Source organism: Malaya genurostris, chromosome 2, assembly GCF_030247185.1.
Source record: "Malaya genurostris strain Urasoe2022 chromosome 2, Malgen_1.1, whole genome shotgun sequence".
NCBI classification, from domain to species: Eukaryota; Metazoa; Arthropoda; class Insecta; order Diptera; family Culicidae; genus Malaya; species Malaya genurostris.
Window position 1 is genome coordinate 264,907,121 of NC_080571.1, and position 24,571 is coordinate 264,931,691.

Sequence of the window (24,571 nt, forward strand, 5' to 3'; positions counted from 1 at the left end):
AGATCCCCGTTGCTAAGTGCGAACCTAACACAGTTCCGTGAAAAGTGTTTGTTTGGTGAAACTAGCTTTACACAGACGTGTCAAAGACGAAACGTAAAGAAAATTCAAAACGGTTATATGCCCTAAGCACAAACGGGATAACCCCTAAATAACATTAGATTGTTTCCACTGTTTCACCTAGACAATGCACCGATTCATAAGTCAATGGCAGAGATGGTTAAATAGAACGAGTTTCATTTCGAATTGCTTCCTCATCCACCGTATAGTCCAGATATGGCCCCCAGTGACTACTGGCTATTCGCTGATCTCAAATAAAAGCTCACGGTAAGAAATTCAGCTCAAATGAAGAAGTAATTGCTGAATGTTAAGCCTTCTATAAGCACTGCATCAAGAAGTTAGAGATGCGTTGGAACGATTGTAAAGCTCTTGCAGAAGATTTCATTGATGAATAAAATCAGTTTTTGGCAAAAAATTAGTTAGTCACACAACTTATTCAGTAATGTGTTAACACGGATTAATTGTATCCAGTTTTAATTTGGGACGAAGTGTGAATGGAAAATTGCCACATCTTTTGAACTGTATTACTGTACACATCATTTTTATTCATTGTATTTAATATTCCTATTATTCGAAGTCAAGTAAATTTTTATTTGTTATTCACTCCTACCTACATTAAGTGATACTTACAATGAGTTACATTTGCAGTTTTCATACGATCTTCCTACATATTCAAAATCTAGGTTTTATAAAAAAACATCGCAGCATCGGAATTCGGTATCAAGTCTTAGTTTAAGACACGTTTTATCTCATTCCATGACCATTCCTCGAGATGAGAAACGTACAAACTGAATCACTTCATGATTGAACGTTCATCACAGCATATATGAGCATCAAGCATGCTATTGGAACATTTACCTACATTACATGTTTCGATTTCATCGCAATTTATATACACTGCAGCGACATATGTATACATTTTCAATTACTATATGTAACATAAGAACGTTTCACATGTATATTTATGGACTTTTATCGGTCTCTTCCTTTCCTGTTGGAAGTGGCTGGCACAGAGTCTGTCGCCTGCCAATGGGTTGATATCGAACCTGGGAAGGCTTCGTGTACGTGGTACTATGTTTTCTCGCTGTGGAGATGTAATAAAAATTTGTAGTGACATAAAAGATGATCAAAGGTAGGAAACTGATAATTTATCTGGCGCAGTAGTTTTTTACCCCGACAGTAAGGCCGTGGAACCAAGTGCAATGTCGGTTTTCTACACGATATTCAAGCTTTTGTTGCGCTTTATGATAAAAAGATCAACCAGACAAAGTTTAAATAATTTGATACCATGAATCAGTCAGCCAGTATGATTGTTTCATCCCTTTAGGGTGTAGAGGCCATAAAACGCGAGCTGCCCTTCAGTTCCCACCGTTAATCAGTGTGTTGCTCCGTGGGATCATACCTGGACAGCCACCGTTGCGATTCGCATGTCAAAATGACATACCGATTGGAATCAACGTTACCTGCTTGCACATGTCTGTCAGCGAGTGCTCTTAGCGAATGATTAGGTTTCAGAAGGACAGTCATTTTTTCTTGAGTGCGACTGAGTCCCATTATCGGAGTGAGTTGCACCTATAGCATCAATAATAATTAAATTTGTAGCCTACCCTTGCACTTTGCAGAAATTACTCGACAACACGCGATGCTGCGGTCTCAACTTCAAACGGTTGCGAGATGACAAGGTTTATTTGAAATGGGAAGAGGTAAAAAAGAATGCACTTTCTGTTGTTCCCATCCGAGTGTTTCACCGTTACAAATTTGTTCATCGAAGTGTATTGCACCAAATGTTCCAAATTAACCAGACCATACAAAGGCAACTATGTGTTTCAACATCAAATGTTGAATTGCTTCACAAGCACAACCACTAAAATAGAATTTGCATACTGTATCACTGCATTGGCATGCAAGTTTGACGAATGAGGATCAAAACGATGTTTTGCAAAGAAAAAATATCTGTTCAAAAGCCAATCTAAATTAATTAAGAAAAATCACTTGTTCAAACATGAAACCACTCCTTAAAGCGTTTCTTTGCTCTTTAAGTACATTTTTATATGCCAAACATAGAAAGAAACTTTGAAAAGGCGAATGGGGCAATCTGATGCAGCAGCAGCAGCAGCAGCAGCAGCAGCAGCAGCAGCAGCAGCAGAATGCGATGATGACCCGCAGTGATGATGAGGACCGCAAAATGTGTCAGTGCACCTTGAGTTGTCCCTCGAAGTGCCTGAAACACGGAACAGAGTAAAAATGGGGGGCCGGGATCTTTTTTTGTGTTGAGCTTCCCGTTGCTCGCTTGTGGGCCGGTCATTACCACTATCTACAGTCCAGAAAGACCAAAAACCAAAAAAAAAAAAACATCGAAAGGAGTAGGACAACGTTCGCAAGTTGGAAAGGCAAAAAAACATGATTGATTACTAAGCTTTTGGAAATAATGACTTGACGAATCTTTGCACTTTCACACAATAGTGATGTGATTATCGGAAACAATGTACGAAGTGCAGAATGCTGTCTGGTGCTACACGATACAACTTTCTCTTTCTGATCGCGAGGATCGATTAAAATGATAACAGTTTCCAGAGCGAATATCGTACAGAGAACTGAACGGAGCGGGGTATGATAAACGAAACTTGTAAATTATAGCTTCACGGTCAGGAAACTACTTGTAATAGTTGGTGAGATGGAATTCTCTCAAGTATTTTGCTCCCCGTTCATAAAAAGTGGAACGATAGTCTATCGCGTTTTCTTATGAAGCTTTCATAAAAAAAAAACTCCTGTTCACACGAACAATCAAAATAGCTGCCTATGCCCACCCATGCTGCAACCATTTTCCACATTTCGGTACCAATGTGCGAGAAAGGCCTATAGTACGACAGGCCCTTTCGGAATTTAGAAAAATGCCTATTAGGGGAGACCGGATATAGTTCGGACACGGGGTTAAACCGAAAAACTTAAATATCTTATAAACCAGCAATTATTTCGATCGATGTTTTAACCTTGTAAACGCACCTTTATGTGACAAACAAATTGTTAGCTGGATGACGCTGAGTCAATTCAGTTTGGCGTCAATCGTGTTCGTGTCAATAGATGTACTTTTTTTCACAGAAATTTTTAAATTTTTTTGAGTATTATGATTTTTGTGCATTGTAGTAACGGTCTGGTCAGTTCTTTGATATAGTCTTTCCGTGCTGATATTATTAGCAAATAGTCTTCAAGAAAGACTTCAAAGACTGTTTCTACATGAATTATTTTGTACTGCAGGGCGTGAAGTTTCGAGAGATATTCTAACCGAGCAGGATTATGTCTCACGCAAGGTTAAAACCAATGTACAATTCATTCAAGCACGATTGCATTTCTTTTGCGCTCATTAAGTTATTCTAAATTTTGGCGCCCTATTGTATTCGTTCTTCATTTTTGTGTTAAACTTTAAAGTCCGGTTCAGCCCCAATTGGGTTGGTCATTTCATGGTGACTTGGTAAAAAACTAATGCTTGTTTTTCCAAGTCACTAATAACTAAAAGTTCAAGCTACACAACTGTATAGATAAATGGGTAAAAATTTAAGTGTAATTGGGTGTTTTTTTTTTTGAATCTCCAAGAAATGTTCGGTTTCGCCCCATAGAGTTCTCCGGTTTAGCTCCGCAGCTTATAAAAGTTTTAATTTTAGGTTGACTACTTGATAGCGACTTTTTACGGAAACCAATTCATATTTTGCTTAATTACAAGTTGGGAATTGTAGATGAAGGTTGAATCTACACAACGGTATAGATAACTTAGGTAAAAACATAGTTGTGATGGATGCTTTTTTCAATTTCCTAAAAGTGTCCGGCATAGCCCCGGTCTCCCCTACTGCGAGTTTAGGCATTGAATTCAAGCATGCATCTACGAGATCATATTGATGATTGTGTATATAAAAGTTATAGAACCGAGCAATTAATTTTATATTTTGTTACATTCGCAATGACATATCTTATGATATACCCTAATCACAAATTGGTATCGCTTTGTCAAATTGGTGTACAACTTTGTTCTTAATACAATATTGAGACTTTGAGACGACAAATTTATCGAAGTTTTATTAATAGAAGAACATTTTTGGCTTTCTCATATAGAAAGGTTATGCAATCACTGTGAAAACCGACTTTTGACTGAGTGTTATATACCATTCGACTCAGTTCGTCGAGTACGCAAAATGTCTGTGTGTGTGTGAGTGTGTGAGTGTGTGGGTGTGGGTGGGTGGGTATGTGCCTATGTGTGTATGTAACGTTTTTTTGCACTAACTTTTCTCGGAGATGGCTTAGCCGATTATCACAAACTTATTCAAATGAAAAGTCTTGTGGTCTCATACAAAATTCCTGAATATTATTTGGAACCGACTCCCGGTTCCGGAGTTATGGGGTAATGTGTGCAAAAAAATTTAAATATGTGTTCTAATTTTCAAATGAAAGGTCCTGTGGTCCCATACGTAATTCCTAAATTTCATGCGGATCCGACTTCCAGATCCGGAAATATAGGGTAAAGTGTGTTAAAAATTTTATACCATCACTGAAAAGGACGAAAAACCGTGAAAAGTTTTCTAAATCGGCCTCAAATCTTCTCCATTTGATAGTTGTTATCAGTAGACTGTCAAACAAACCGATTTCGGTTATTCTTTTAAGAATCGAAGAAAATTATTTTGAAGAATACCACAGTATTATATATGATAGTATGATTGATATGAGAAAGGCATCATTACACCACTAGGTGGATTGAAACAGGTTTTTATTGTATGCATTAGAAAGATAAACTCAAAATTGACTAAAACCAATCTCTATTATTATGAGTATTGATTTATTCAATATTTTTTTGACGACGTAAATGCTTTCTAGTATAGTACAGATGGAAAAATCAATTTTATAGAAAACTAATTTTTAAAAAGGGCAGATATACTTTTGCATGCATTTTCGTCGGATCGGTGCAATTTGGGAGTGGTGAGAGAGAGTCGGCATCACTGGGAGTGCGATGCGGTGTCCTGGTGCTGCTCTCAAAAAAGTATAATTTCAATGTGTTGTTTGATACGTATAGTTAAAAATTTGGTTGAAATAGTTAGCTTGAGTGACAGTGCAGTTGTGGCAAGTTTGTGTTTATAGTGCTGTTTATTGAATAATATTGATCCGCGAAACTAAAGATGCTCAAGCGGCGGATACTGTAAATTTACCGCCCCAAAACTCAATGATGTAAACCTGTTAACCGATCGAAGCGCCGTCTGCATGTCATTGTCGGTGTTGTCGGATTTCTATAGAATGTGTGAAAGTTCACAAGTCGATCGTGTCATTTAGAGTGAAGGTCTAGGGTTGGTCTGCAGCGGACCCATTCGCGAGTGTTTTTATTTTATTCTTTCAGTGGTCGTGTTTCATTTCGCGTTGCTGACAGCAGAGCGAGCAGAAGAAAAGGGATACTGGTGAGATCGTTCCTTGGAGATATTTTATATTTTTCTTACTTATTATATTTCTCCTGAGTATTGCAAATCAGGTTTTGTTGAGATCATATTGTTTACCGAAACATATCCGAATCTCTTTTTCTCCCTACTAACAAATCTCCTATCCCGTGATGCTCGTGGAGATACAGTGGTACCCGCGGTCTCTAGAAACAACGAGTATCGGACTAATATTCCTTCCTTTCCCTCAGTAGCACAGCCTTTGTTCGTAGCCAGTGTCGTTATTGATCATTTAACAAAAAGTTAGGAGTGAGTGGGTATGTACAGTGAAAATGATTTGCTTCTCCCAAGCTTCATTTTCTTGGTTCATTGATCATTTTCACTCATTCGGTCAATCACGAAGTGCAACTACGGGCGATCTACTTCAGCTCAGCTCAACTCAGCTCGGTGCAATTTGGGAGGGGCGAATTGTTCGAAATGCTGAAACTAATTGAAAACTAATCGAAAAAAAAAGCAAACTGAAAGAAAACGTTTATTATTTTACCATTTGATCTGAAACAGCTTCAATAAATAAAGCTGGCAAAATGAATGTGATTTGTTTTCTTGAACAGCTTACTTTACTTTGTATACACCATTTGGGACGAACAAATTATTACACTGCAAGTCGCATCGATTCATCATTACAAACTGAATTTCATTTTACAATTTTAAAGATTCCCGAATTACTATTGAGCTGTTGGTGCACTTCTATATACACTTTTAGAAAAAATGAAAATTACGCTTAACGTAAATTCAAGCATTTCGTAATTTCGATATAAACTTCAGCTAAATGAACTGTGAAGTTAATGATATGACTTATCTTCACATGCTTTGAATTGCGAATGTAAGTGAATTACGACGCTCCTTTTATGTGCATCTATAAAGATGAAAATTTTTCTAAGTGTGTAGAATATCGTATAAATGTACATCTTTTGAGACCGACATATTCGACCGTCAATAATGACTCATATTTACTGTTGTTCTAACACATATTTAATGCATTCTAACATGTTTTTTCTCAATGAAATCTGTAAGTTTACACCCCTGCTTGAAAGGCTGAGTAAGTTTGACAAATAATTATTGTAAAATTTCTTGTCATTCTACAAATTAGGTTTTTATAATTTACGTCATATGTAAATTTTCGTCAACTAATTTGTTACAGTGTGGTTCAGAGCGTAAGATTGACCGCAAGTATCGTGAAAACAAGTTCACGCTCAGAATACTGACCAAGTTGAAAAATAAAAGACAAAACATTATAAATACAGATGCGGCAAATAATAGCCACATACAATGAATAGTTCCGTGAACTTCATTGTATTAGAGCAGTCTTCATGATCATTTGAATATTGACAGACAAATGCGTTCGCAAAGTGACGTCTATTCTGAAAAACGTTCTTGGGGCGGCAGACACAGTTGGGTTTTCTCAAAGAACTCATCATTTCGATGACGGGGTCGTTAAAAGATGAGATAACTAAGTTGTCCGTAGTTCCTATGCCACGCCGTCCTGTGTGTGCCAATGGAGAATTTGTTCAATAGTGTGATGTTGACTGACTGCTATCGTTTTCTGCGTTGGTAGTAAAATGAGAGTATGCATATTAGATTGCGTGTTTTAGCACAATGTGTGTTTTAGCAATTGCCGTCGTAGCGCTGAAGTGTATTCAATAACGATATGCTTTTAATTGCTAGCGCAAATGTAATACAATAAATTGTTGCTTTTGCTCGGAATTTGTTAAAATATATTCAAACATTTTTTCTAAAAGGGTTGGTTTGCCTTCATCGGGAATAACGTGCTCGAAAATTCCAAAAAGTTTCTTTTTACCTCAAACTCCGGAAAAAAATTGAAACTACTGAACAAACAATTGCAATTTTTCTATACGTCAATCCTATTTGAATGCACATGGTCATTTGTCATCACACTGTCAATAGTATTGTCGAAATCTCGAGTATTAACAAACATATTTCCTAATGTAACTAATGATAATTTTTTACCGCTCAATTTTCTCGGAGATAGCCGAGCCGATTTTAACAAGCTTAGGTTCGTTTGAAAGTTATTATTGAATTGTGAATCAAATTTAAAGATCAAATGACTGGCACTTCGGATTCCGGAGATATAATGGTATGAGTGATGTAAGCGACAAAACGCGTTATTTTTTTACTGCTCAATTTCCTCGGAGGATGGTTGAATCGATTTCAACAAGCTGACGCTCGTTTGAAAGATACTATTAGACCATTGGTGAAGTTTGATGACTATCACTTTTGGTTGTGGAGATAAAATAGTATAAGTGACGTAAGCGACAACACGCATTGTTTTTTTTACCGCACAATTTTCTCAGAGATGACTAAGCCGATTTTCACAAAGCTAGGCTCGTTTGAAAGCGACTATTGAATTCTATATCAAGTTCGAAGAGCTAACGGATGGATTTTTGGTTCCGAAGATATAATGGTGAAAGAGACTTAAGTGACAAAACACTTTATTTTCTTACCACTCAATTTTCTCTGAGATTGCTGAACCGATTCCAACAAACTTGGGTCAATTTGAATGCTACTGTTGTATAATTGAGCAAGTTGGAAAGTCAAATGGTTGTCACGTCTGGTTCAGGAGATACGCGAACACGTTGTTTATTTACCGTTCAATTTTTCAGAGATGGCAGAGCCGATTGAAAAAAAAACCTAGGCTCATTTGAAAGCTTTATTTAATTGTAGATCAAGTGGTTGGCACTTCTGATTCTGGAGATATAATGGTATAAGTGACGTAACCGACAAAACTCTTTGCTTTTTGTTTCTCAATTTTCTCAGAGACTGGACCGCTACCGATTTCTACAAACATAGGCTCGTTTGAAAGTTACTGTTGACTAGATCGGTTTTATCAAGTCTTGACTTATTTGAAATCTATTATTGAATTATGGACCATGTTCGAAGATCAAATGTATGTCGCTTTTGGTTTCGGATATATAATGATATAAGTGACGTAAATGACGAACTACATATTTTCATCTGCTGAATTTTCTCGAAGATGGCACAACTTTCAATTGTAGGCCATGACCTTTCCTTATATTTTTCCTTATATTTTACCTCGTTACTAAGGAATCGGTTGTCAGATCCAGATATAACTCAATAACAGACATTGGGAGTGTAAGACCTTTTATATGAATCTCAGCTTGCGATAATCGGCCATAAGGTTTGTGAGAAAATCGAATACTGCGAACCCAACGCAGTTTCGTAAAAAATGTTTGATGAAACTACCCTGGGTCAATGTCAGTCTCTCAAACGAAAACGACACAAACTCAAGAAAATTCGTCCAGCGGTCTCTGAAAACGAGAAGTTCGTATGCACTTTTTTCAATTTCATTCCACATTTGACCCAGTTACTTAGGAACCGGAAATCGGATGAAATTTAATAGTAGGTTATGTATATCGTTTCAATTTCAGCGAAGTTTATTCAAATCTGTTGATCGGTCTATAACACAACCGAGTGACCTTATTCTCATTTTTTTGCACATTTCACCCCGTAACAGGTTATGAGACATAGAGATATTTCATTTGAATCTATATTAATGGAAATTTGTCTAGTGATCTCTGAGAATATTTAGGAGAAAGATCTTATTTTTAAATCTTTAGTACAATTTACCCCTTTACTCCGAATACATATAAAAGTCAATAGTAGGCTATGGGATAACGACATCTTTCATTTGAATATAATGTCATTTTCGCACGAAGTTTAAACTAACCCAGTTCCGACTCTAAGAGCAAATTCAGCAGCTAGAAGTTCTATATGGAAGATCTGTAATAGAGCAGAAACTAGAACAAACGTATCCCCAGCAAGCCGTTCTAGTTTTATTTATTCGACCAGTTCTTCTGTCAAATTTAAAACTGGTCTATTATGCCGTTTGTTTCAGTTTCAGTTATATTATAGACCACCCTTCCCACATTATCAGATCCGAATGGATTCCGAATCAATTCCGAATCGGCGAGAAATTTTCATTCGGAATTTCATGTGGAAATCATAATGAATTCCGAATCAATTCCAACTCCAGTGCAACAACCGATTCCGAATGAACCGGTTCGCCTACAACCGGTTGATTCGGAAATCATTCGGAATTGAGTGAGAAGATGCGGACTGAATTGTCAATTCGTCTTCTTCTTCTTCTTTCCTGATTTTGCTGATTTTCAGTTTATTTTTAAAAGAAAACATTACATAACTGAATATACAAATTTAAAACTTCATGTTTCTCGGATATACAGAACTAGTAAATAACCAGTTCTTCTTAGAATCCCAATATAAACTATTGAAATTCGCTGGAAATTAACAAAACGGCCTACCTTAGTCAGCATCATCCATTCCTCTAGCTGGAGTGTAGTGAAATGGCTTAAGTCGCTTAAATTTCACACTAACACATTCATAAAATGAGCGAATATTCAATGACATTTATAATGTCACTGTCAATCAGGTTGATCGAGCTGCCAACTCAGGCGAAAATTCTAGCACTGAACCGATCGAGCACTGAAAAATCATGCAGTCGAGTAAGAATTCATTACGCATTCCGTCATTTCGATAATGTGGGTTGCAGCTGCTGAATTTGCTCTCACTCTGAATTTTCTCTAACTGCTGTCAAATCCATACATTTGACAGCCGTTAGGGTCGATTGACGGATAGGTGTTTCTCACATTTTTCTAAGCGCAACTTCGTCTCTAGTTAACCCAGGTAATAACTCCTGTCCAAAACATTCCGTACATGGCCGTATACTCTCTGAAGGATGTTTTTCCCATCCATGAACTGCATATTTTTCTTTCTTCCTCCAAATGCAAATCAAGTTCTGTACGAGTCTCACATTTCCTGGTGCTTTTGCACTTTGCATAAGTCGTTTCTTATGCCCTTAATGAATGGCGACGCATCATACGAGATGATTCAGCTATAATGATTTTTGTTGAGGCTTAACCTGAAAATGATGTATTGTGCGATTTGAAAAGATTTATTTTCAATGTAATTTCTTTACCCGCAACCGGTTGATAAGGTAAAAAAAAAAACGGCGGAAGGAGTACAGACACAAGTGCAGTTGCACGAAAACACTCATATTTCTCCGAAACTGCATCACACGAAAATGGAAGCAAGTGAGTAGTTCATTTGTTGGAAGATAATGGAGTTCGGAGAAAATTAAATGGAATCGAATCCCGGAATGCACTGCCCCAAATTTTCATGTCAAAATGAGTGATGATCGACAGAAATGATTCGTCTTTTCAGAGGAGGGCTGCTCAAAAGGGACGAGCCATGAGAATGTCTCAAATGGATTCGGTTTTTATTTATGCTTTGAAAGGGTTCGTTTCGGTCGATGGTCGTAATTAACCTAAAAATCAAGATCATTGTGCGAAACGTCAGCGGTGCAAATGAGTTTTTCAAAGGTGCCTATCCTTTTCTGTGAAAGTTGTGAACAATGCAAACCACTCACCTCTACCATATCCTTGGGTGTGTTTGGCGAAACTATTTACAACGGCATCCACGGCCTCCTTTAGGACCTGCTTTGCCCGTGCATCCGGCGCAGAGGGCACTGCTGGTGCCTGCGATTTCCCATTCGGGACCAGAAGCTTCTGTGGTACACTGACGTTTGTCATATGAATAACACTATTCCCGCTGTTCACCTGACTCAAATTGTTTTGGTTCTTGTTCTTACTGTTGATGTTGTTATTGTTTATCGTGGTTGCTGCGGATGTACTTGTACTGTTGATATTAGCAGCTGTGGTTTTGCTGCTAGTACCGTTCAGGATACTGCTCTGTTTGATGGCGGGTGTTGCTTTTGCGGTTACTGCTGATGTTACTAAATCACTTTGAACCTGGTTCATTCTTGTTGCGGTGGCCTGTCAAGGTGGCTCGTTTTTTGCATAACACGGTGCACTGCGTTTGTCGAGAAGACCAACTGGTGCGTTTTATTATGCATGAGATCCGTCGCTGTCCACTGTTCGTTATACTGTATGTCCATGTTAGATAATTACCTATGCTACGATACTAACAATCCATACCGCCAACACACACTACTCAGGTACACCTAAACTCTAATATAAATGGTAATAAGTGCGACATTATCACAGGTCATTGGTTCATCTATGCCTTTTTCGTTCTGCCATTCTGGAAAGAAAGTCAAGTTGTAGAGTGTTAGATGATTTTTTTCCATTGTACTATCATTTTTTAGAAAATTTGACATTGCATAAAATAAATATTGATTCATATTCACAATTATCACAATTCAATCACTCATACAACAGTAAATCGAATATCGAACTGTTTTTATCCAGCTCTGGTACAAAAGTTAAGATGAATAATAAACGAAACGGAACTCCTCCTATGTATGTTCTTCAACTCTAACCAGTGTGCTTCCGAAGAATGAAGCAACCAATTTACAACAAAGGTTTGCTGGCCGACCAAGTTCGTGAATTTATATAAATGGCCTAACGCGGAGGCAAAATTTATCGAAACGTGCCGGATGAGAGAATTTATTTGATTGCTGTTCTGTTACCCGTGGTCACATTTTTCATCCAACGATTAGAGTGTCGCCAGAAGTTTGATTTAACATCAACAGCACGCTATAAAACAACTGAGTAAACGACGGCTCTGGCGGCTGTACACACGAATTTCGGACAACGGGAGCGACCAAGGGAAACCGTCGGATGGGCAGTGACTTCCAAAAGGGGCACGTGGAAATCCCTTTTGGGCTGAACAGGGCTCAAAACAAAGCTTCAGCTCCGGCATATTGTTTCTCAGTAACGAATTCCTTCAGCACAATAGGGTTGCTGCAAAGTGCAAATGTTCGAAAAATTTTTCTCAGATTTGCTCGGCCGAGAACATCAAGCAAAGCTGGAACGCACACTCGGAAAAGCAATCCATTAAACAATTTTTAAATTGAGGCACATAGGGATACCCTATTGTCAACGCGGTCATCATCCTTCGCGCATCAATTCTCAGCGCGGCATCATCTCTGTACCCTCTGACTCGGATACCGAGAAAAGGTGCAACGCAGAATAAACAATCTCACCGTGAGTATGGTAACAAAAAACGGAATGACGAAAAATGTGCACTTCTTAACAACGTACTTTGTCGCAAATCAAAAATATACTTTTTTAGGGGTTCTTGAACCTGATGAATGCAAGTCTGGCTTGCGGATACCCGAACAAGGAAATCCCTTGTCAAGGGTTTAAGGACACGAGAGGAAGGGAAGTAGAAATTCCGCGAGTTGCAGAAAATAATGCCGCTTGATTTACTACATCTGTTTTGTCTATAATATAAAAAGTTAGTATTTTCGTTACAACGTTCAACGTTACAAAATGACACATTTCGTGACCCACGGTTTGCTCTTTGAACCACCAGAAAATGCGTTGTCACAAGCAGATTTTTCATTGTTTGATTAATGTCCGCAATTACGAAAGCGTTATCAGTTTCAATGCATGGCGTATGTCGTTTAGTTAAATTCATAGTTAAATCATGTTATATGATTTATTAAAACGATTTATAACGATACATCCAAATGATATATTAATTTGATCAGCAGACTTGTCTCAAGTGCGTGGACCTCAAATAATAATAAATTAACTATTTATGTAAACATATGAGCATACAGCATATAAACAAGAAAAATAGGGTTTTATTCTTGTTGTTTTCATCAAAAAATGAAATTTTTAGAACAAACTTTCAATACATTTTAGAGGTCACGTACTTCGCTGTATAACATCTAACAAAATAAACAAAGATTCGAGATTAGTTCAGTATTTTTATGTTTATCGCGTTAACGAGTGGTTTCGAAATCACGCGTTTTAAAGTTTAGGCACTTCAAAGGAATGGCTAGGCGCATGGAAATTCACTATTTCTCCGAAAATATTCGAAGTTGGGTTTTGACACTTCGCAATTATGTTCTCGGATACCATATTTAGCGGTTAAAGCAATGAATAAGTAAAAAGAAACGATTTTCTATAGAGTCCCCGTGATAAATCAACTAGTATTTCAACTAGTTTAATCTTGAAGGTAATATTAGTATTTCATTACTTATTGTTTAAAAATTGTTTTATGTTTTTGTGGAACGATTAGCTGCTAAAGATTAAATAAAAACATGTGTTCTTGTACAAGTTCTATTGATTTTCTCTCAAACTATTCCAAGTTTGTTTGTATCAGTACATAATTTTTATTTAAAGTTAAATGTTGGCTGAACTTATGTAAGGTAAAGGGAGCAAATATAAAACTTGGTACTATATTCTTTTGGTGAAATTTGAGTACTTTGTTTCAACAAACGATTCTATACATACACAACCACTGCATGGCTAGTACAACGATTCTATTGGCACTAAGAATCCTTTCAGGTGGGGTCTCGAACATACCGCAATTGACTTGTAAGATCGGCGTCCTATGCATGTTTAGACGTAATTTTTGCGTCGATATGTGACAATGGATGAAACGTGGGTTCATAACTTCATTCCGGCATCAAAACGATCGTCATCTAAGTGGACACCAACTGGTGAACCTCGTACAAAGCGCCCGAAAGCACAACAATCGGCTGGAATGGTTATGGCCTCGGTATTTTGGGATGTGCGTGGTGTGATATTTATCGACTATCTTGAGAAAGGAAATACAATTTACAGTGAATATTATATAGCGTTATTGGAGCGTTTGAATGCTGAAATTGCAAAGAAACGACCACATATGGCAAAGAATTTTTTTTTGTTTTATCAAGACAACGCACTGTGTTACAAGTCAATCAAAACAATGGCAAAACTACATGAAATGAACTTCGAATCGCTCCCATATCCACAGTATTCGCCAGATTCTGCTCCCAGCGACTACTGGCTGTACGCAGACCTGAAAAAAAATGGTCGCCGGTAGGAAATTTCGCACGAACGAAGAGGCTATCGCTGAAACTGAAGCCTATTTTGAGGCAAAAGATAAATCGTTCTACAAAAGTGGTATTGAAATGTGAGAGCTGCACTGGAATGGTTGCGTTTCTCTTGATGGAGATTACGTTGTTGAATAAAATTAATTTTGAACCAAAAAAATCGTGTTCTCTTCGCTAGGCCCGAGACTTTTCAGCCCATGTGTTACCATTTGTTATTTTGAAATAATAAAGAAGTTTCGTGTATAAAATGTCACGACAAGCTAGAATATTGCGAACGGCGACATTGGATACACAGAAAGAAATAATGAAATTTACACGACATGTAAATCAGCAGTAACAAAGAATAGACATGGGGTGAAACGAAAATTTGATTGAAAACCATCATCGATGCAAAACTTAATTGAATTGCATTGAATTTCCAATGAATAGAACTGTATCTTTCAATTAACGCTTGTTTTTACGATTAAATTATATTGAAACGGTTTTTCCAACTAAATCGTTCTCATTTTTCAAAAAGACTCTCTTGTTTAATATAACTTTGGAAGGTGTGATTCGAAGAGCGAGGATCGTTGCAAGGGATACGATCTTCCGAAAGCTCGTACAGCTTTTTTTTAATTTCGGTGGAATGCCCATCGCACATCATAATCTTGTCCCATGATTTGGTAAGCTGTTACCAGAAATGAAATTTACTATATAATATTCATACCATAATAGGTTGATGAGTTCCAGAAGCACCGGAAATCGTCGTCAAAAGCGCAGTTCCGACTTCTCAGAGATGGTAAAACCGAACGTTAACCATTCGATAGGATAGTTTTCTCCGTATTGGGACATACCTCTTCAACTACAGCCTCAATCCATTACATGACGTAGTAAGCAATATTATTACCTGTAACTGATTCAACTGTTTCGCTTTCAGAGGGAAACTGAATGTATATTAAACAATTAGCTTTGTGAAGTTAAATGTTGTGCACCTTCTTCAAATCGATGTGAAATTGATTCTCAAGTAAAATGACATTGCTTGAAATAAATTACGATTGACTTTGCTCGCGTAATTGAATGGAGCAATGCTTTTCTGTTGTTTTTAAATAATACTTTATAATAATAGAAATAAATAACAACCGTTTCGTTGTACTAACTTTTAACCTGGTGAATCCTGGAAAAAATAGAAATCATTTCTGAAAATAGTTGAGAGTAGCTTCAAAACTCCATAGGATCGTTTTCACTAGCGTTTACCAAAATCATAGTGATTACCGAAAACCTTGTAGGTTTGGAATTGAACACTGCATTTGTAATTGTTTTGCTATTGAAATTTACAGGGTACGTTATTCCAATTAACAATTTGTCAAATGACTTGATTTTAAAAGAATAACCTAAATATGTAGTAAACATACTCAACTTATGATGCAGCAAAGTAAAATTACATATATCAGCACTTAGAAGTATTTTAGAAAGCATCGAACTTATGATGAATCAAACGTAAAAATGTGGCGTTTGTGATGCTCAATGATATGATATTTCCGAAATCAAAAATTTTTTTCGAGGAAAACCCGTCTCTAGAACTGAGAAATCGAAGACAAAATTTGAATGTCTCAGAATTGTACGAATCGTTGAGATTTGGTGTTATCTTAAAATCAGAAGAAAAAATTGGAGATTTATGAAATCGAAAATTTTTGCCTTTCTCATATAGAAAGGCTATGCAATCACTGTGAAAATCGACTTTTTAACCGAGGCCCGGAGGGCCGAATGTCATATACCCATCGACTCAGCTCGACGAACTGAGCAAATGTGTGTGTGTGTGTGTGTGTGTGTGTGTGTGTGTGTGTGTGTGTGTGTGTGTGTGTGTGTGTGTGTGTGTGTGTGTGTGTGTGTGTGTGTGTGTGTGTGTGTGTGTGTGTGTGTGTGTGTGTGTGTGTGTGTGTGTGTGTGTGTGTGTGTGTGTGTGTGTATGTGTGTATGTAACAAAAATATGGACTCACTTTTCTCAGAGATGGCTAAACCGATTTTCACAAACAAAAATTCAAATGAAAGGTCTTATGGTCCCATAGCCTGCTATTGAATTTCATTCCGATCCGGCTTCCGGTTCCGGAGATATAGGATTATATGTACCAAAAAAATTAAAAAAATATGCACTCACTTTTTTCAGAGATGACTGAACCAATTTTCACCAACTAAAATTCAAATAGAAGGTATTATGGTCCCATAGCTTGCTATTGAATTTCATTTGAATGTGACTTCCGGTTCCGGAGTTATATGGTAATATGTGAAAATTTGAGAAAAAGTTTACACTCAATTATCTCTGGAACTACTCAACCGATTTTCGCAAATTGAGATTCAAATGAAAGGTCTTATAATATCCTAAAAATTTGTAGAACATTTTATCTGGATCTGACTTCCGGTTCCGGAACTAAAGCGTGATAAGTGGAAAATTACCAATTTTATTAGTATTTTTCCATGAACGATGGTTAAAAACAGGTACAATCCCATAAAACTGTCTGAGAAATTCTTCTAGTTTGCAGAGCTTGTTAGTTTGTGGGCATGAAAACTTAATTCGGCACTACTGGTTCCCTCTTTTCCTGTTCCGAGAGCACCGAAAGTGGAGAAGAAATACTCCTAAAACTAAATTCACTTCGATTTCTTCGCGATGTTTTAACCGATTTTCACGAATCTTGATTTGAATTAAAGCTCATACTGTCTTTGAAGCTACTGTGAAATTTCATCCGGATCCGACTTCCGGTTCCGCAGTTACAGGGTGATTAGCGTCAAAGTTTTCAAATCGCCATATAGATTGACAATATGTACAACACCGAAAGAAGAAGAAAACACAAAACGAACAAGGCGTGCTTTGTTCTATTTCGTACACGTTGTGTAGTGATGTCAATAATAATAATAATAATAATAATAATAATAGTAATAATAATAATAATAGTAAAAATAATAATAATAATAATAATAATAATAATAATAATAATAATAATAATAATAATAATAATAATAATAATAATAATAATAATAATAATAATAATAATAATAATAATAATAATAATAATAATAATAATAATAATAATAATAATAATAATGACAATAATTATAATAATAATCCTACTACATGTTTTAGGCTGCTGATTCATGTTGTTTAGCTTGACTTACATATGCAGAAGTAACAAAAACGCAGGTTCATTCCATTTGTTAGATTTCGTTTAATTGGTTTAATCGAAATAGAGCATGAGATAGTAAGTATAGGTTTAACTACGTTCAAAACTGTTCCAATTTGTAGGTCATAATTGTTGGTTGCAAAAGAACCAACTTCGGCTATTCCGTTTATCTGAATCCGGTTTCGAAAGAATTGTAAATAGTGATTGAAAACTGCAAAAAGGATCTCACTCACTTTTCTTGCAGATGGCCAAATCGATTTTCACAAACTTATAGGTTCAAAAGAAAAGTCTTACAGTTTCATACGGAATTCCTTAATTTGTTGTGGATACTACTTTCGGTTCCGGAACTACAGGTTAAACAGGATTTATAGAGTTTGTGAGATTAGGTCCGAACAAATTTTCCTATTTCTATTCAATAAACAGTTGTTTTTGCGAATTTCATGATTATATTTATGATGTAATGAGTAATATGAGAAAGGCATCATTACACCACTAGGTGGATTAAAATAGGATTTTTATTATGAAAATGTCTTAGATGATATTTTTCAATTTCTTTTAGATAACACACAATCTCAACCTTTCATGTAGCTCTGAGACATTTGGCATTAAAATTTTTTTTTTCGATTTCGGAAATCTTAAAATTTTTCCCCGTCCCAGAGGCGATTATTCTCAATTTTTTTTTTCGGGATGACACTAGATATCGACGTTTCATGCAATTCTAAGGCTTATGGCAACAAAAAAAAAAAAGATTTCGAAATCTCAAATTTTACGTACCGCCGGCACCCTATCCGGTAGTGATATGACGAATTACGGTTTTATGAATTGCATCAAATGTGAATTTTCGTATCGTATGCAAATTAAATTTTGTGCTGCTTTTAGTTTATGTATCTATATAATATCTAAATCTAATCATAATATCTCATTAATAACATTAACGAGAAAATGATTAAGCATCGAAGCCATCAGGTTAGAAAGAATTGCACCGAGTTTAATCAACCTGGTGCTGCTAAGGTTCGATGACTCTCTACAAACCGGACAAAGAAACTGCTAATCGGAAGAAACCTATCAAGAAGTGGAATTATGCGAAGGGAGGATAGACAATCTGTCATCAAGGCTCCGTTCACCAGATAAAATGTGACAATATCTGTACGGCTGAAAAACCTAGCAAGCATACCATTAAGTAATTTGTTCTACTCCACACAAGTCGAGCGATATTTCGTCCAGCCGTGTTGGTATATGTTAGCATGCATGCGATATAATTTTCCATTTAAACTCACATTTATCAAGTTTCTGTGCCTGTCTCTTCCAATTGGCACTAGTAACTTTAAAGCACTCCTCGTGTATACTGGTATCTAGCTGTCAGGCTCAGTTAATCAAAACTGGAGTGAGAAGTGTGTATATCATCTGTCACTGATACTTCATGTTTTGCTTCATTGCAAACATGAATTTAATCGTCCAACTTGCAGAAATTCTATATCATGCGACTGGTTAACGGCGTATGAGCTGTTTTAACCAAACTAAAATACTGGAGTTAGTTCATACTAATTTGATTCATAATTGCGTTCGATTAATCACTGATTCCAACCATGACTTGCAGAAGCCCTGATCCGTCCGGGCATTGCTAAGAAGTCAAGTGTCATTCAGCTTGCAGTCATAAAATTATATCCAGTTCAACGTTCTCGGTGTGAAAATACATCTACCGATAGTTTTGTTATTCGATTCATTAACCCCACACTGTGCAGTGGCATTTTCACGATTTCTGCACACATACGTCCACGCATTAAGCCCGGCTTTCCGTGCTATTCGGTTTGGGACGAATGGTACATCCTCGGGTGCGGTTTCCGAGTCAAGGTCCAGTCAACAACTCATCACATTTGCTTACATTCTCACCACTGTTCACGCCACTTGTCCGGAGCACTGGTTGACATGTACACAGGTATGAATATTTCACTCAGGGGCTTCCTCTGTGGTCTTATTCCGCGTTGTTTCCCCTCGCAAAGAAATCGACAACCCATCAAACTAATGAAGTCTTAATGAGTCAATCTCGATTATGTTCTAGAAGAGAAAAATTAACAAAACAACACATGAACGTTTCAATACACATTTGTCGTTTAAAACTATCTGTTGTGGCATGCAGTGATATTGAGAATTGCCTTTTAATGATTCTTTTATGTTAGAAAACGTCTTATAGTTTGATTACCCTACCTAACTTGTACATTGTCAGTCACCCCTGAAGTTCATTTTCTTCAAATATGTCTCTATGAGGACGCCTGATCCTTTGTGCAAATGTATTGTATCTACTGTTAACTGGTTTAAGGAATTTCAATCTGGCATCCATCATAATAAATCCCGTTAACACGGAAACGTCATTACATTTAAATCTGCGTAAAACCTTGCAACTAGTTACTGCACCCATCGTTCGATTACTAAAGTGCTAATCGGCATCGTAAAACATTTCCTTTTTATACAGTATGTTGCAGGGCATTAATCACGAGCACATATCGAGAAGAAATAAATCCAGATTACCGACAGATCATCACCAGCGGCTGACGATTTGAGAAGAAAGTCACGACTTTCCATCCGGGTTCAATCAACTTTGCCTAATGGGAACAACTTCATTCTCATATGAGTCCTACGGTGTCCAACGAAATAATCTTCGCGAAGAAGCGCCTAATTGAAATAGTGTTTCATCATAAGAAGATACAGGAATACAGGTAGGATTAACTTTCACTTAAGCTGCTGTCGGCAAATTTACATGCCACCAGTTTTCCATCCCTACTGAGAATTGGGTGTTGAAGAATGTCGATGTCTTTCAGAATTATGCCAAAAGCAGCTTAATTGAGATGATAATGTTCTACAGTACTCGGCTGTGTGTGTGTTTGTGTTGCAGAGAAAAACTGACCGCCTCCATTTCCGTCTTAATAGCACCTGCATTAAGCTAATGTGTTTATAATTGAAAAGTGGTTGAATTGATAGCAATTTTCATTACATTTGCACTATCTGAGCTCCATCATTGGCCGAACGAGTTCGGCGGCATGTCTTATTTTCGATCGACCTCCGCGCAATTTGATCCCGCTGGGGCCAATGAAATCTCACGATGCCTGAAATTGAGGCTGCTGCAATTAGAGTGGGTACGTGCTCCTTAGTGGATCGCTTGCTCAAATCCACAGCTCAATTGTTTCTTCCATAATGAACGATAATGAGTGCCAAATTTATTTTCGACCAATTTGTCCATTTTCAATGAATTTCACAAAGCAACTTTTCCCGCATATCGGCACGGTTGAAACGTACCATTGGTGAGGCTTCAGCAGCACCACGAAATTTGCGAACAATTGGGAATTTATTTACCGGCGGAAACTGTTTAATTTGACATTTTCCAAATCGGATGCCAATAGCATTTCTTGGAAATCGAAATATCACTGATGAGCTGATGTACTTGGTTCGTCATTATCAATGTACTGACGGTTGATTCATATATACGTACATTGACATGAATTGAATGTTGTTTCGCATTTTGATTCGTATATCGTACGTCGATAGCACGAAAAACGAAAGAAACGAAAATAATCGACCGACATGATTCGATCCGTTGTCACAGGCTGATGTCACATCATCACCATCGTCCGTTGAGTACATTGCCAAATTCGGCAGCAAACAAACAACGCTAACCACGTATACGGCCCACGAAAATTCCATATCGCGTTGGTTTCATCGGAATTCGGGCGACCGTTTCAAGAGACTCACCGTGCGCTATCCAGCATGATCACTAAAATGTTGCTTGAACCAGCCTTCAAATACGATTTCTCGCTCCGAAATTGTAGGTTTACATGTTGTTACTTTTATTATTTGCTTGGCAAACTTTATTCTATGCTTGAAAATCTCTCTTCTCATGGTCAGGAGACTTGAAATTTCCAAGCGACGAACCCCAAATTTCATATGAATCGAATTGCATTGCTATTCATATGCATAAGATCACCGATTGAAACAAAGAATGTACTATTTTATGTCCAGTTTCCCAGAAATTTCATTGGTTAATAATCCCAGTTGCTTCACGCAAAATATTACCCAAATCGTGCGAGCTCATCTATTGGAATACAGTATTTGAATCTCGAAAGTGAAATTTTGACCATATAAATGGGAGAGAATTCAGCCAATGCACAGTGGGAAAAATGGATCAAAAAACGCGACGACTTTTTTGGAGGCGTGATATACAGCTGACCACAATGCATTTTTTGGTCTAAAATGCTCAATAAAATCGATTCCACGTATTTATTCCACGGTCCGCACGAAACGCTATCATGTTCATTTTACTCAAAGTTCCCTTTGTGTACTGGATTGTATTCAAGTTTAACAAAACCTTAAGTACTTATAGAAAACCGGATAGATTATTTCTGATGTGGAAAAGTTTAACAAATCGTTTGCATATAGTTTTAATGACAGCAGGAAACTCGTTGTACCGTTGTGCTCCATTTTGTTTATTGTTATAATATTCAGTTGAAATTCAATCTACAATCCAGAAGCAGATCCAATTGATAGATCGTATTGGTCTATATTACGTAAAAAACTGCAGCAATCCATATACATACATGGGGAATGGATGTACGAGTTCTTTCAATACATTTTGTCCCAATTTATTTCATAAATCGTATCATTGGTCAAACTTTCTATCGCATTCTGAATTGAGGCTGATTGCGGTCGATTAAAATCGATTGATTTTGCGTAGGAAGCTCAAAATAGTAGTTACAAATAGATTCCATGACCGCACAAATCATGTTATAAAATTTTACTTCAATCTAAATTGGATAAATAAATATTGGTGTAAAACGGTATAACATGATTCATGCGGTCATTGAATCTATTTTTACCTTTTTTTATAAGTATAAAAAATAGGTATAGAATTCGCTCAAACTTTCGAAAAATTTTCCGAGGCCCGGAGGGCCGAGTGACATATACCAATCGATTCAGCTCGACGAACTGAGCAAATGTCTGTGTGTGTGTGTGTGTGTGTGTGTATGTGTGTGTGTCCGTATGTGTGTTGTCAACTAAGAGGTCGAGATCTCAGAGATGGCTGGACCGATTTTGATCAAACTAGTCGCAAATGAAAGGTCTCCCCGTCACCCAGAACGCTATTGAATGGTTTTGAGATCGGATGTTTACTTTTTGAGTTATTCGAAGTTTTATGTCAAAATTTTCAGTTTTTTGACAGTATCTGTCACAATTGACCTTGAAAACAGAATATGTTTTCAGACTTAGATTCCGCACGATAATACCTATTCAACAAGCCATAGATTGTTAAAATCCGTCCATTTTTAACGGAGATATCGAAATTTTTGTGTAAACGACTTTTCCCCCTATTCCAGCAGTACGAGTTTTGAACGCTGTACGACAAAGAAGTGCTTGGGAGCAACGGAAAACACGATTTTTTATTCTGTTACATACAATTGTTTCTAAGTACCAAAAAGACTGTGTACAGCATCCTTTTTCATGACAATTTGCCTCGGACCGATTTTAGCACGGCTCGTTTTTGGCAACATAATCGTTCGAATATGACATATATGAACCAGATGATGGCAGATTTTTTTTTAATTATATTGTTTTAAACTACTTACAGCAATAAATGCTGGAAGAACATAACATCCATATACCATTCGAATCAGTTCGTCGAGATCAGCAAATGCGTGTGTGACAAATAATTTTACTCAATTTTTTCGGAAAATTTCTTTTCTGCAAATTCAGATTCATACGAAAAGTCGTATGCTCCCAAACAAAGTTCCTGAATTATGTTTGGTTCCGACCTCTGGTTTCGGAACAACAGGATGATATGTGAAACGAAATCAAAATTGTGTAACTCATTCTTCTCGTAGATGGCTGAACCGATAAGAATCATCTAAGATGCAAATGAAAAGTTTCAAGATTCTTTAAAACATCTTGCTCTTCAGTCAGATCCAACTTCCGGTTTCGGGAATACAGGGTGATTAGTATAAAAATGTCTATTCCACATAAATTAATCAGGTTTATCGGGTTAGCAGATTTGGATAGTCGATAAAAAAAATTAACTTTTTTCAGTTTTAGTAATATTCAGTTGTCGATTCAGAAGGCACCTAAAAATTTAATTCGTGCTATGATTTCTCAAAGATGTCTTCACTGATTTTCGAATATTTTGAAACAAATGCAAACTATACAGCTATTCAGGTGAATTTATCTGACTTCATCCATACCGATTTTAGAATTCCGGTTCCAGTATAAAATCGTTTCTCAAAGCTCAATCGTTTTCTCAAAAAAGCCTAATCAAATTTCAGAAACAAAAATTCAAATTGAATTAAACTTATATACAAAATTTATTAGTTTTATACATACATACAAAAATTAATGAATTTTATCCAATTAAGCTTCAAAGTTGTACTCAAAACTGTAATTTATTCGTCATATGGCCATACGAATCGGTTTGGGTTATGCTGGTTCCTGAATACCGGCTCTGGAAGTACCTTAAATTACCGTAAACTCTAAAGTGAAACTTACATATCATGGCATGTTTAATCGATTATCACACTTCTAGATTTAAATTCGATTGTATTTGCAGTTTCGACATTACAGAGCAATGAGTGATTACAATCTCAAATTGTCGCTTAAAACGACGGTCATTAAAATAATGTAATGAAAACTTAAACACCGAAGAATATTCATGCAAAAAACACATGCGGATTGATAAAAAAAGGTATCATCTCACTGCTAGGTGGATTAATCACGTTTTTTATCTACTTTTAAGGACTTTCCCAGTAATATAAATCGATTTTAATTAACCGTAATCAGCTTCCTTTCGGAATGCGAAAGATAGTTAAATAATTGATATGATTTATGAAATTAATTGAGGTAAAACGGGTTAAACGAACAAGTACTGTCATCCCAATTGTATATACTTGGATCAATTAAGTTTCCTACGCCATATGGATCACAAATTGTAGGTCGCATTGAATCTGCTGCATTGAATTCTGCTTTGAGAGAAAATCGGGGTTAAGCGATGTTGCACCATTCATGGGATCGTGGAAACT

The 24,571-nt window shown here is 36.8% G+C and overlaps 1 protein-coding gene across 1 annotated transcript in view; it reads right to left on the minus strand.

Annotated features, from left to right (window-relative positions):
* The window catches only part of LOC131429842 (protein limb expression 1 homolog), a 107,414-nt gene that overhangs the window by 50,718 nt on the left and 32,125 nt on the right, over window positions 1-24,571 (minus strand). Inside the window, exon 2 of the mRNA XM_058594242.1 lies at window positions 10,948-11,621. Within this exon, the coding sequence (XP_058450225.1) occupies window positions 10,948-11,338 (391 nt within the window). The 5' untranslated portion in view covers window positions 11,339-11,621. The remainder of the gene's footprint in view (window positions 1-10,947; window positions 11,622-24,571) is intronic.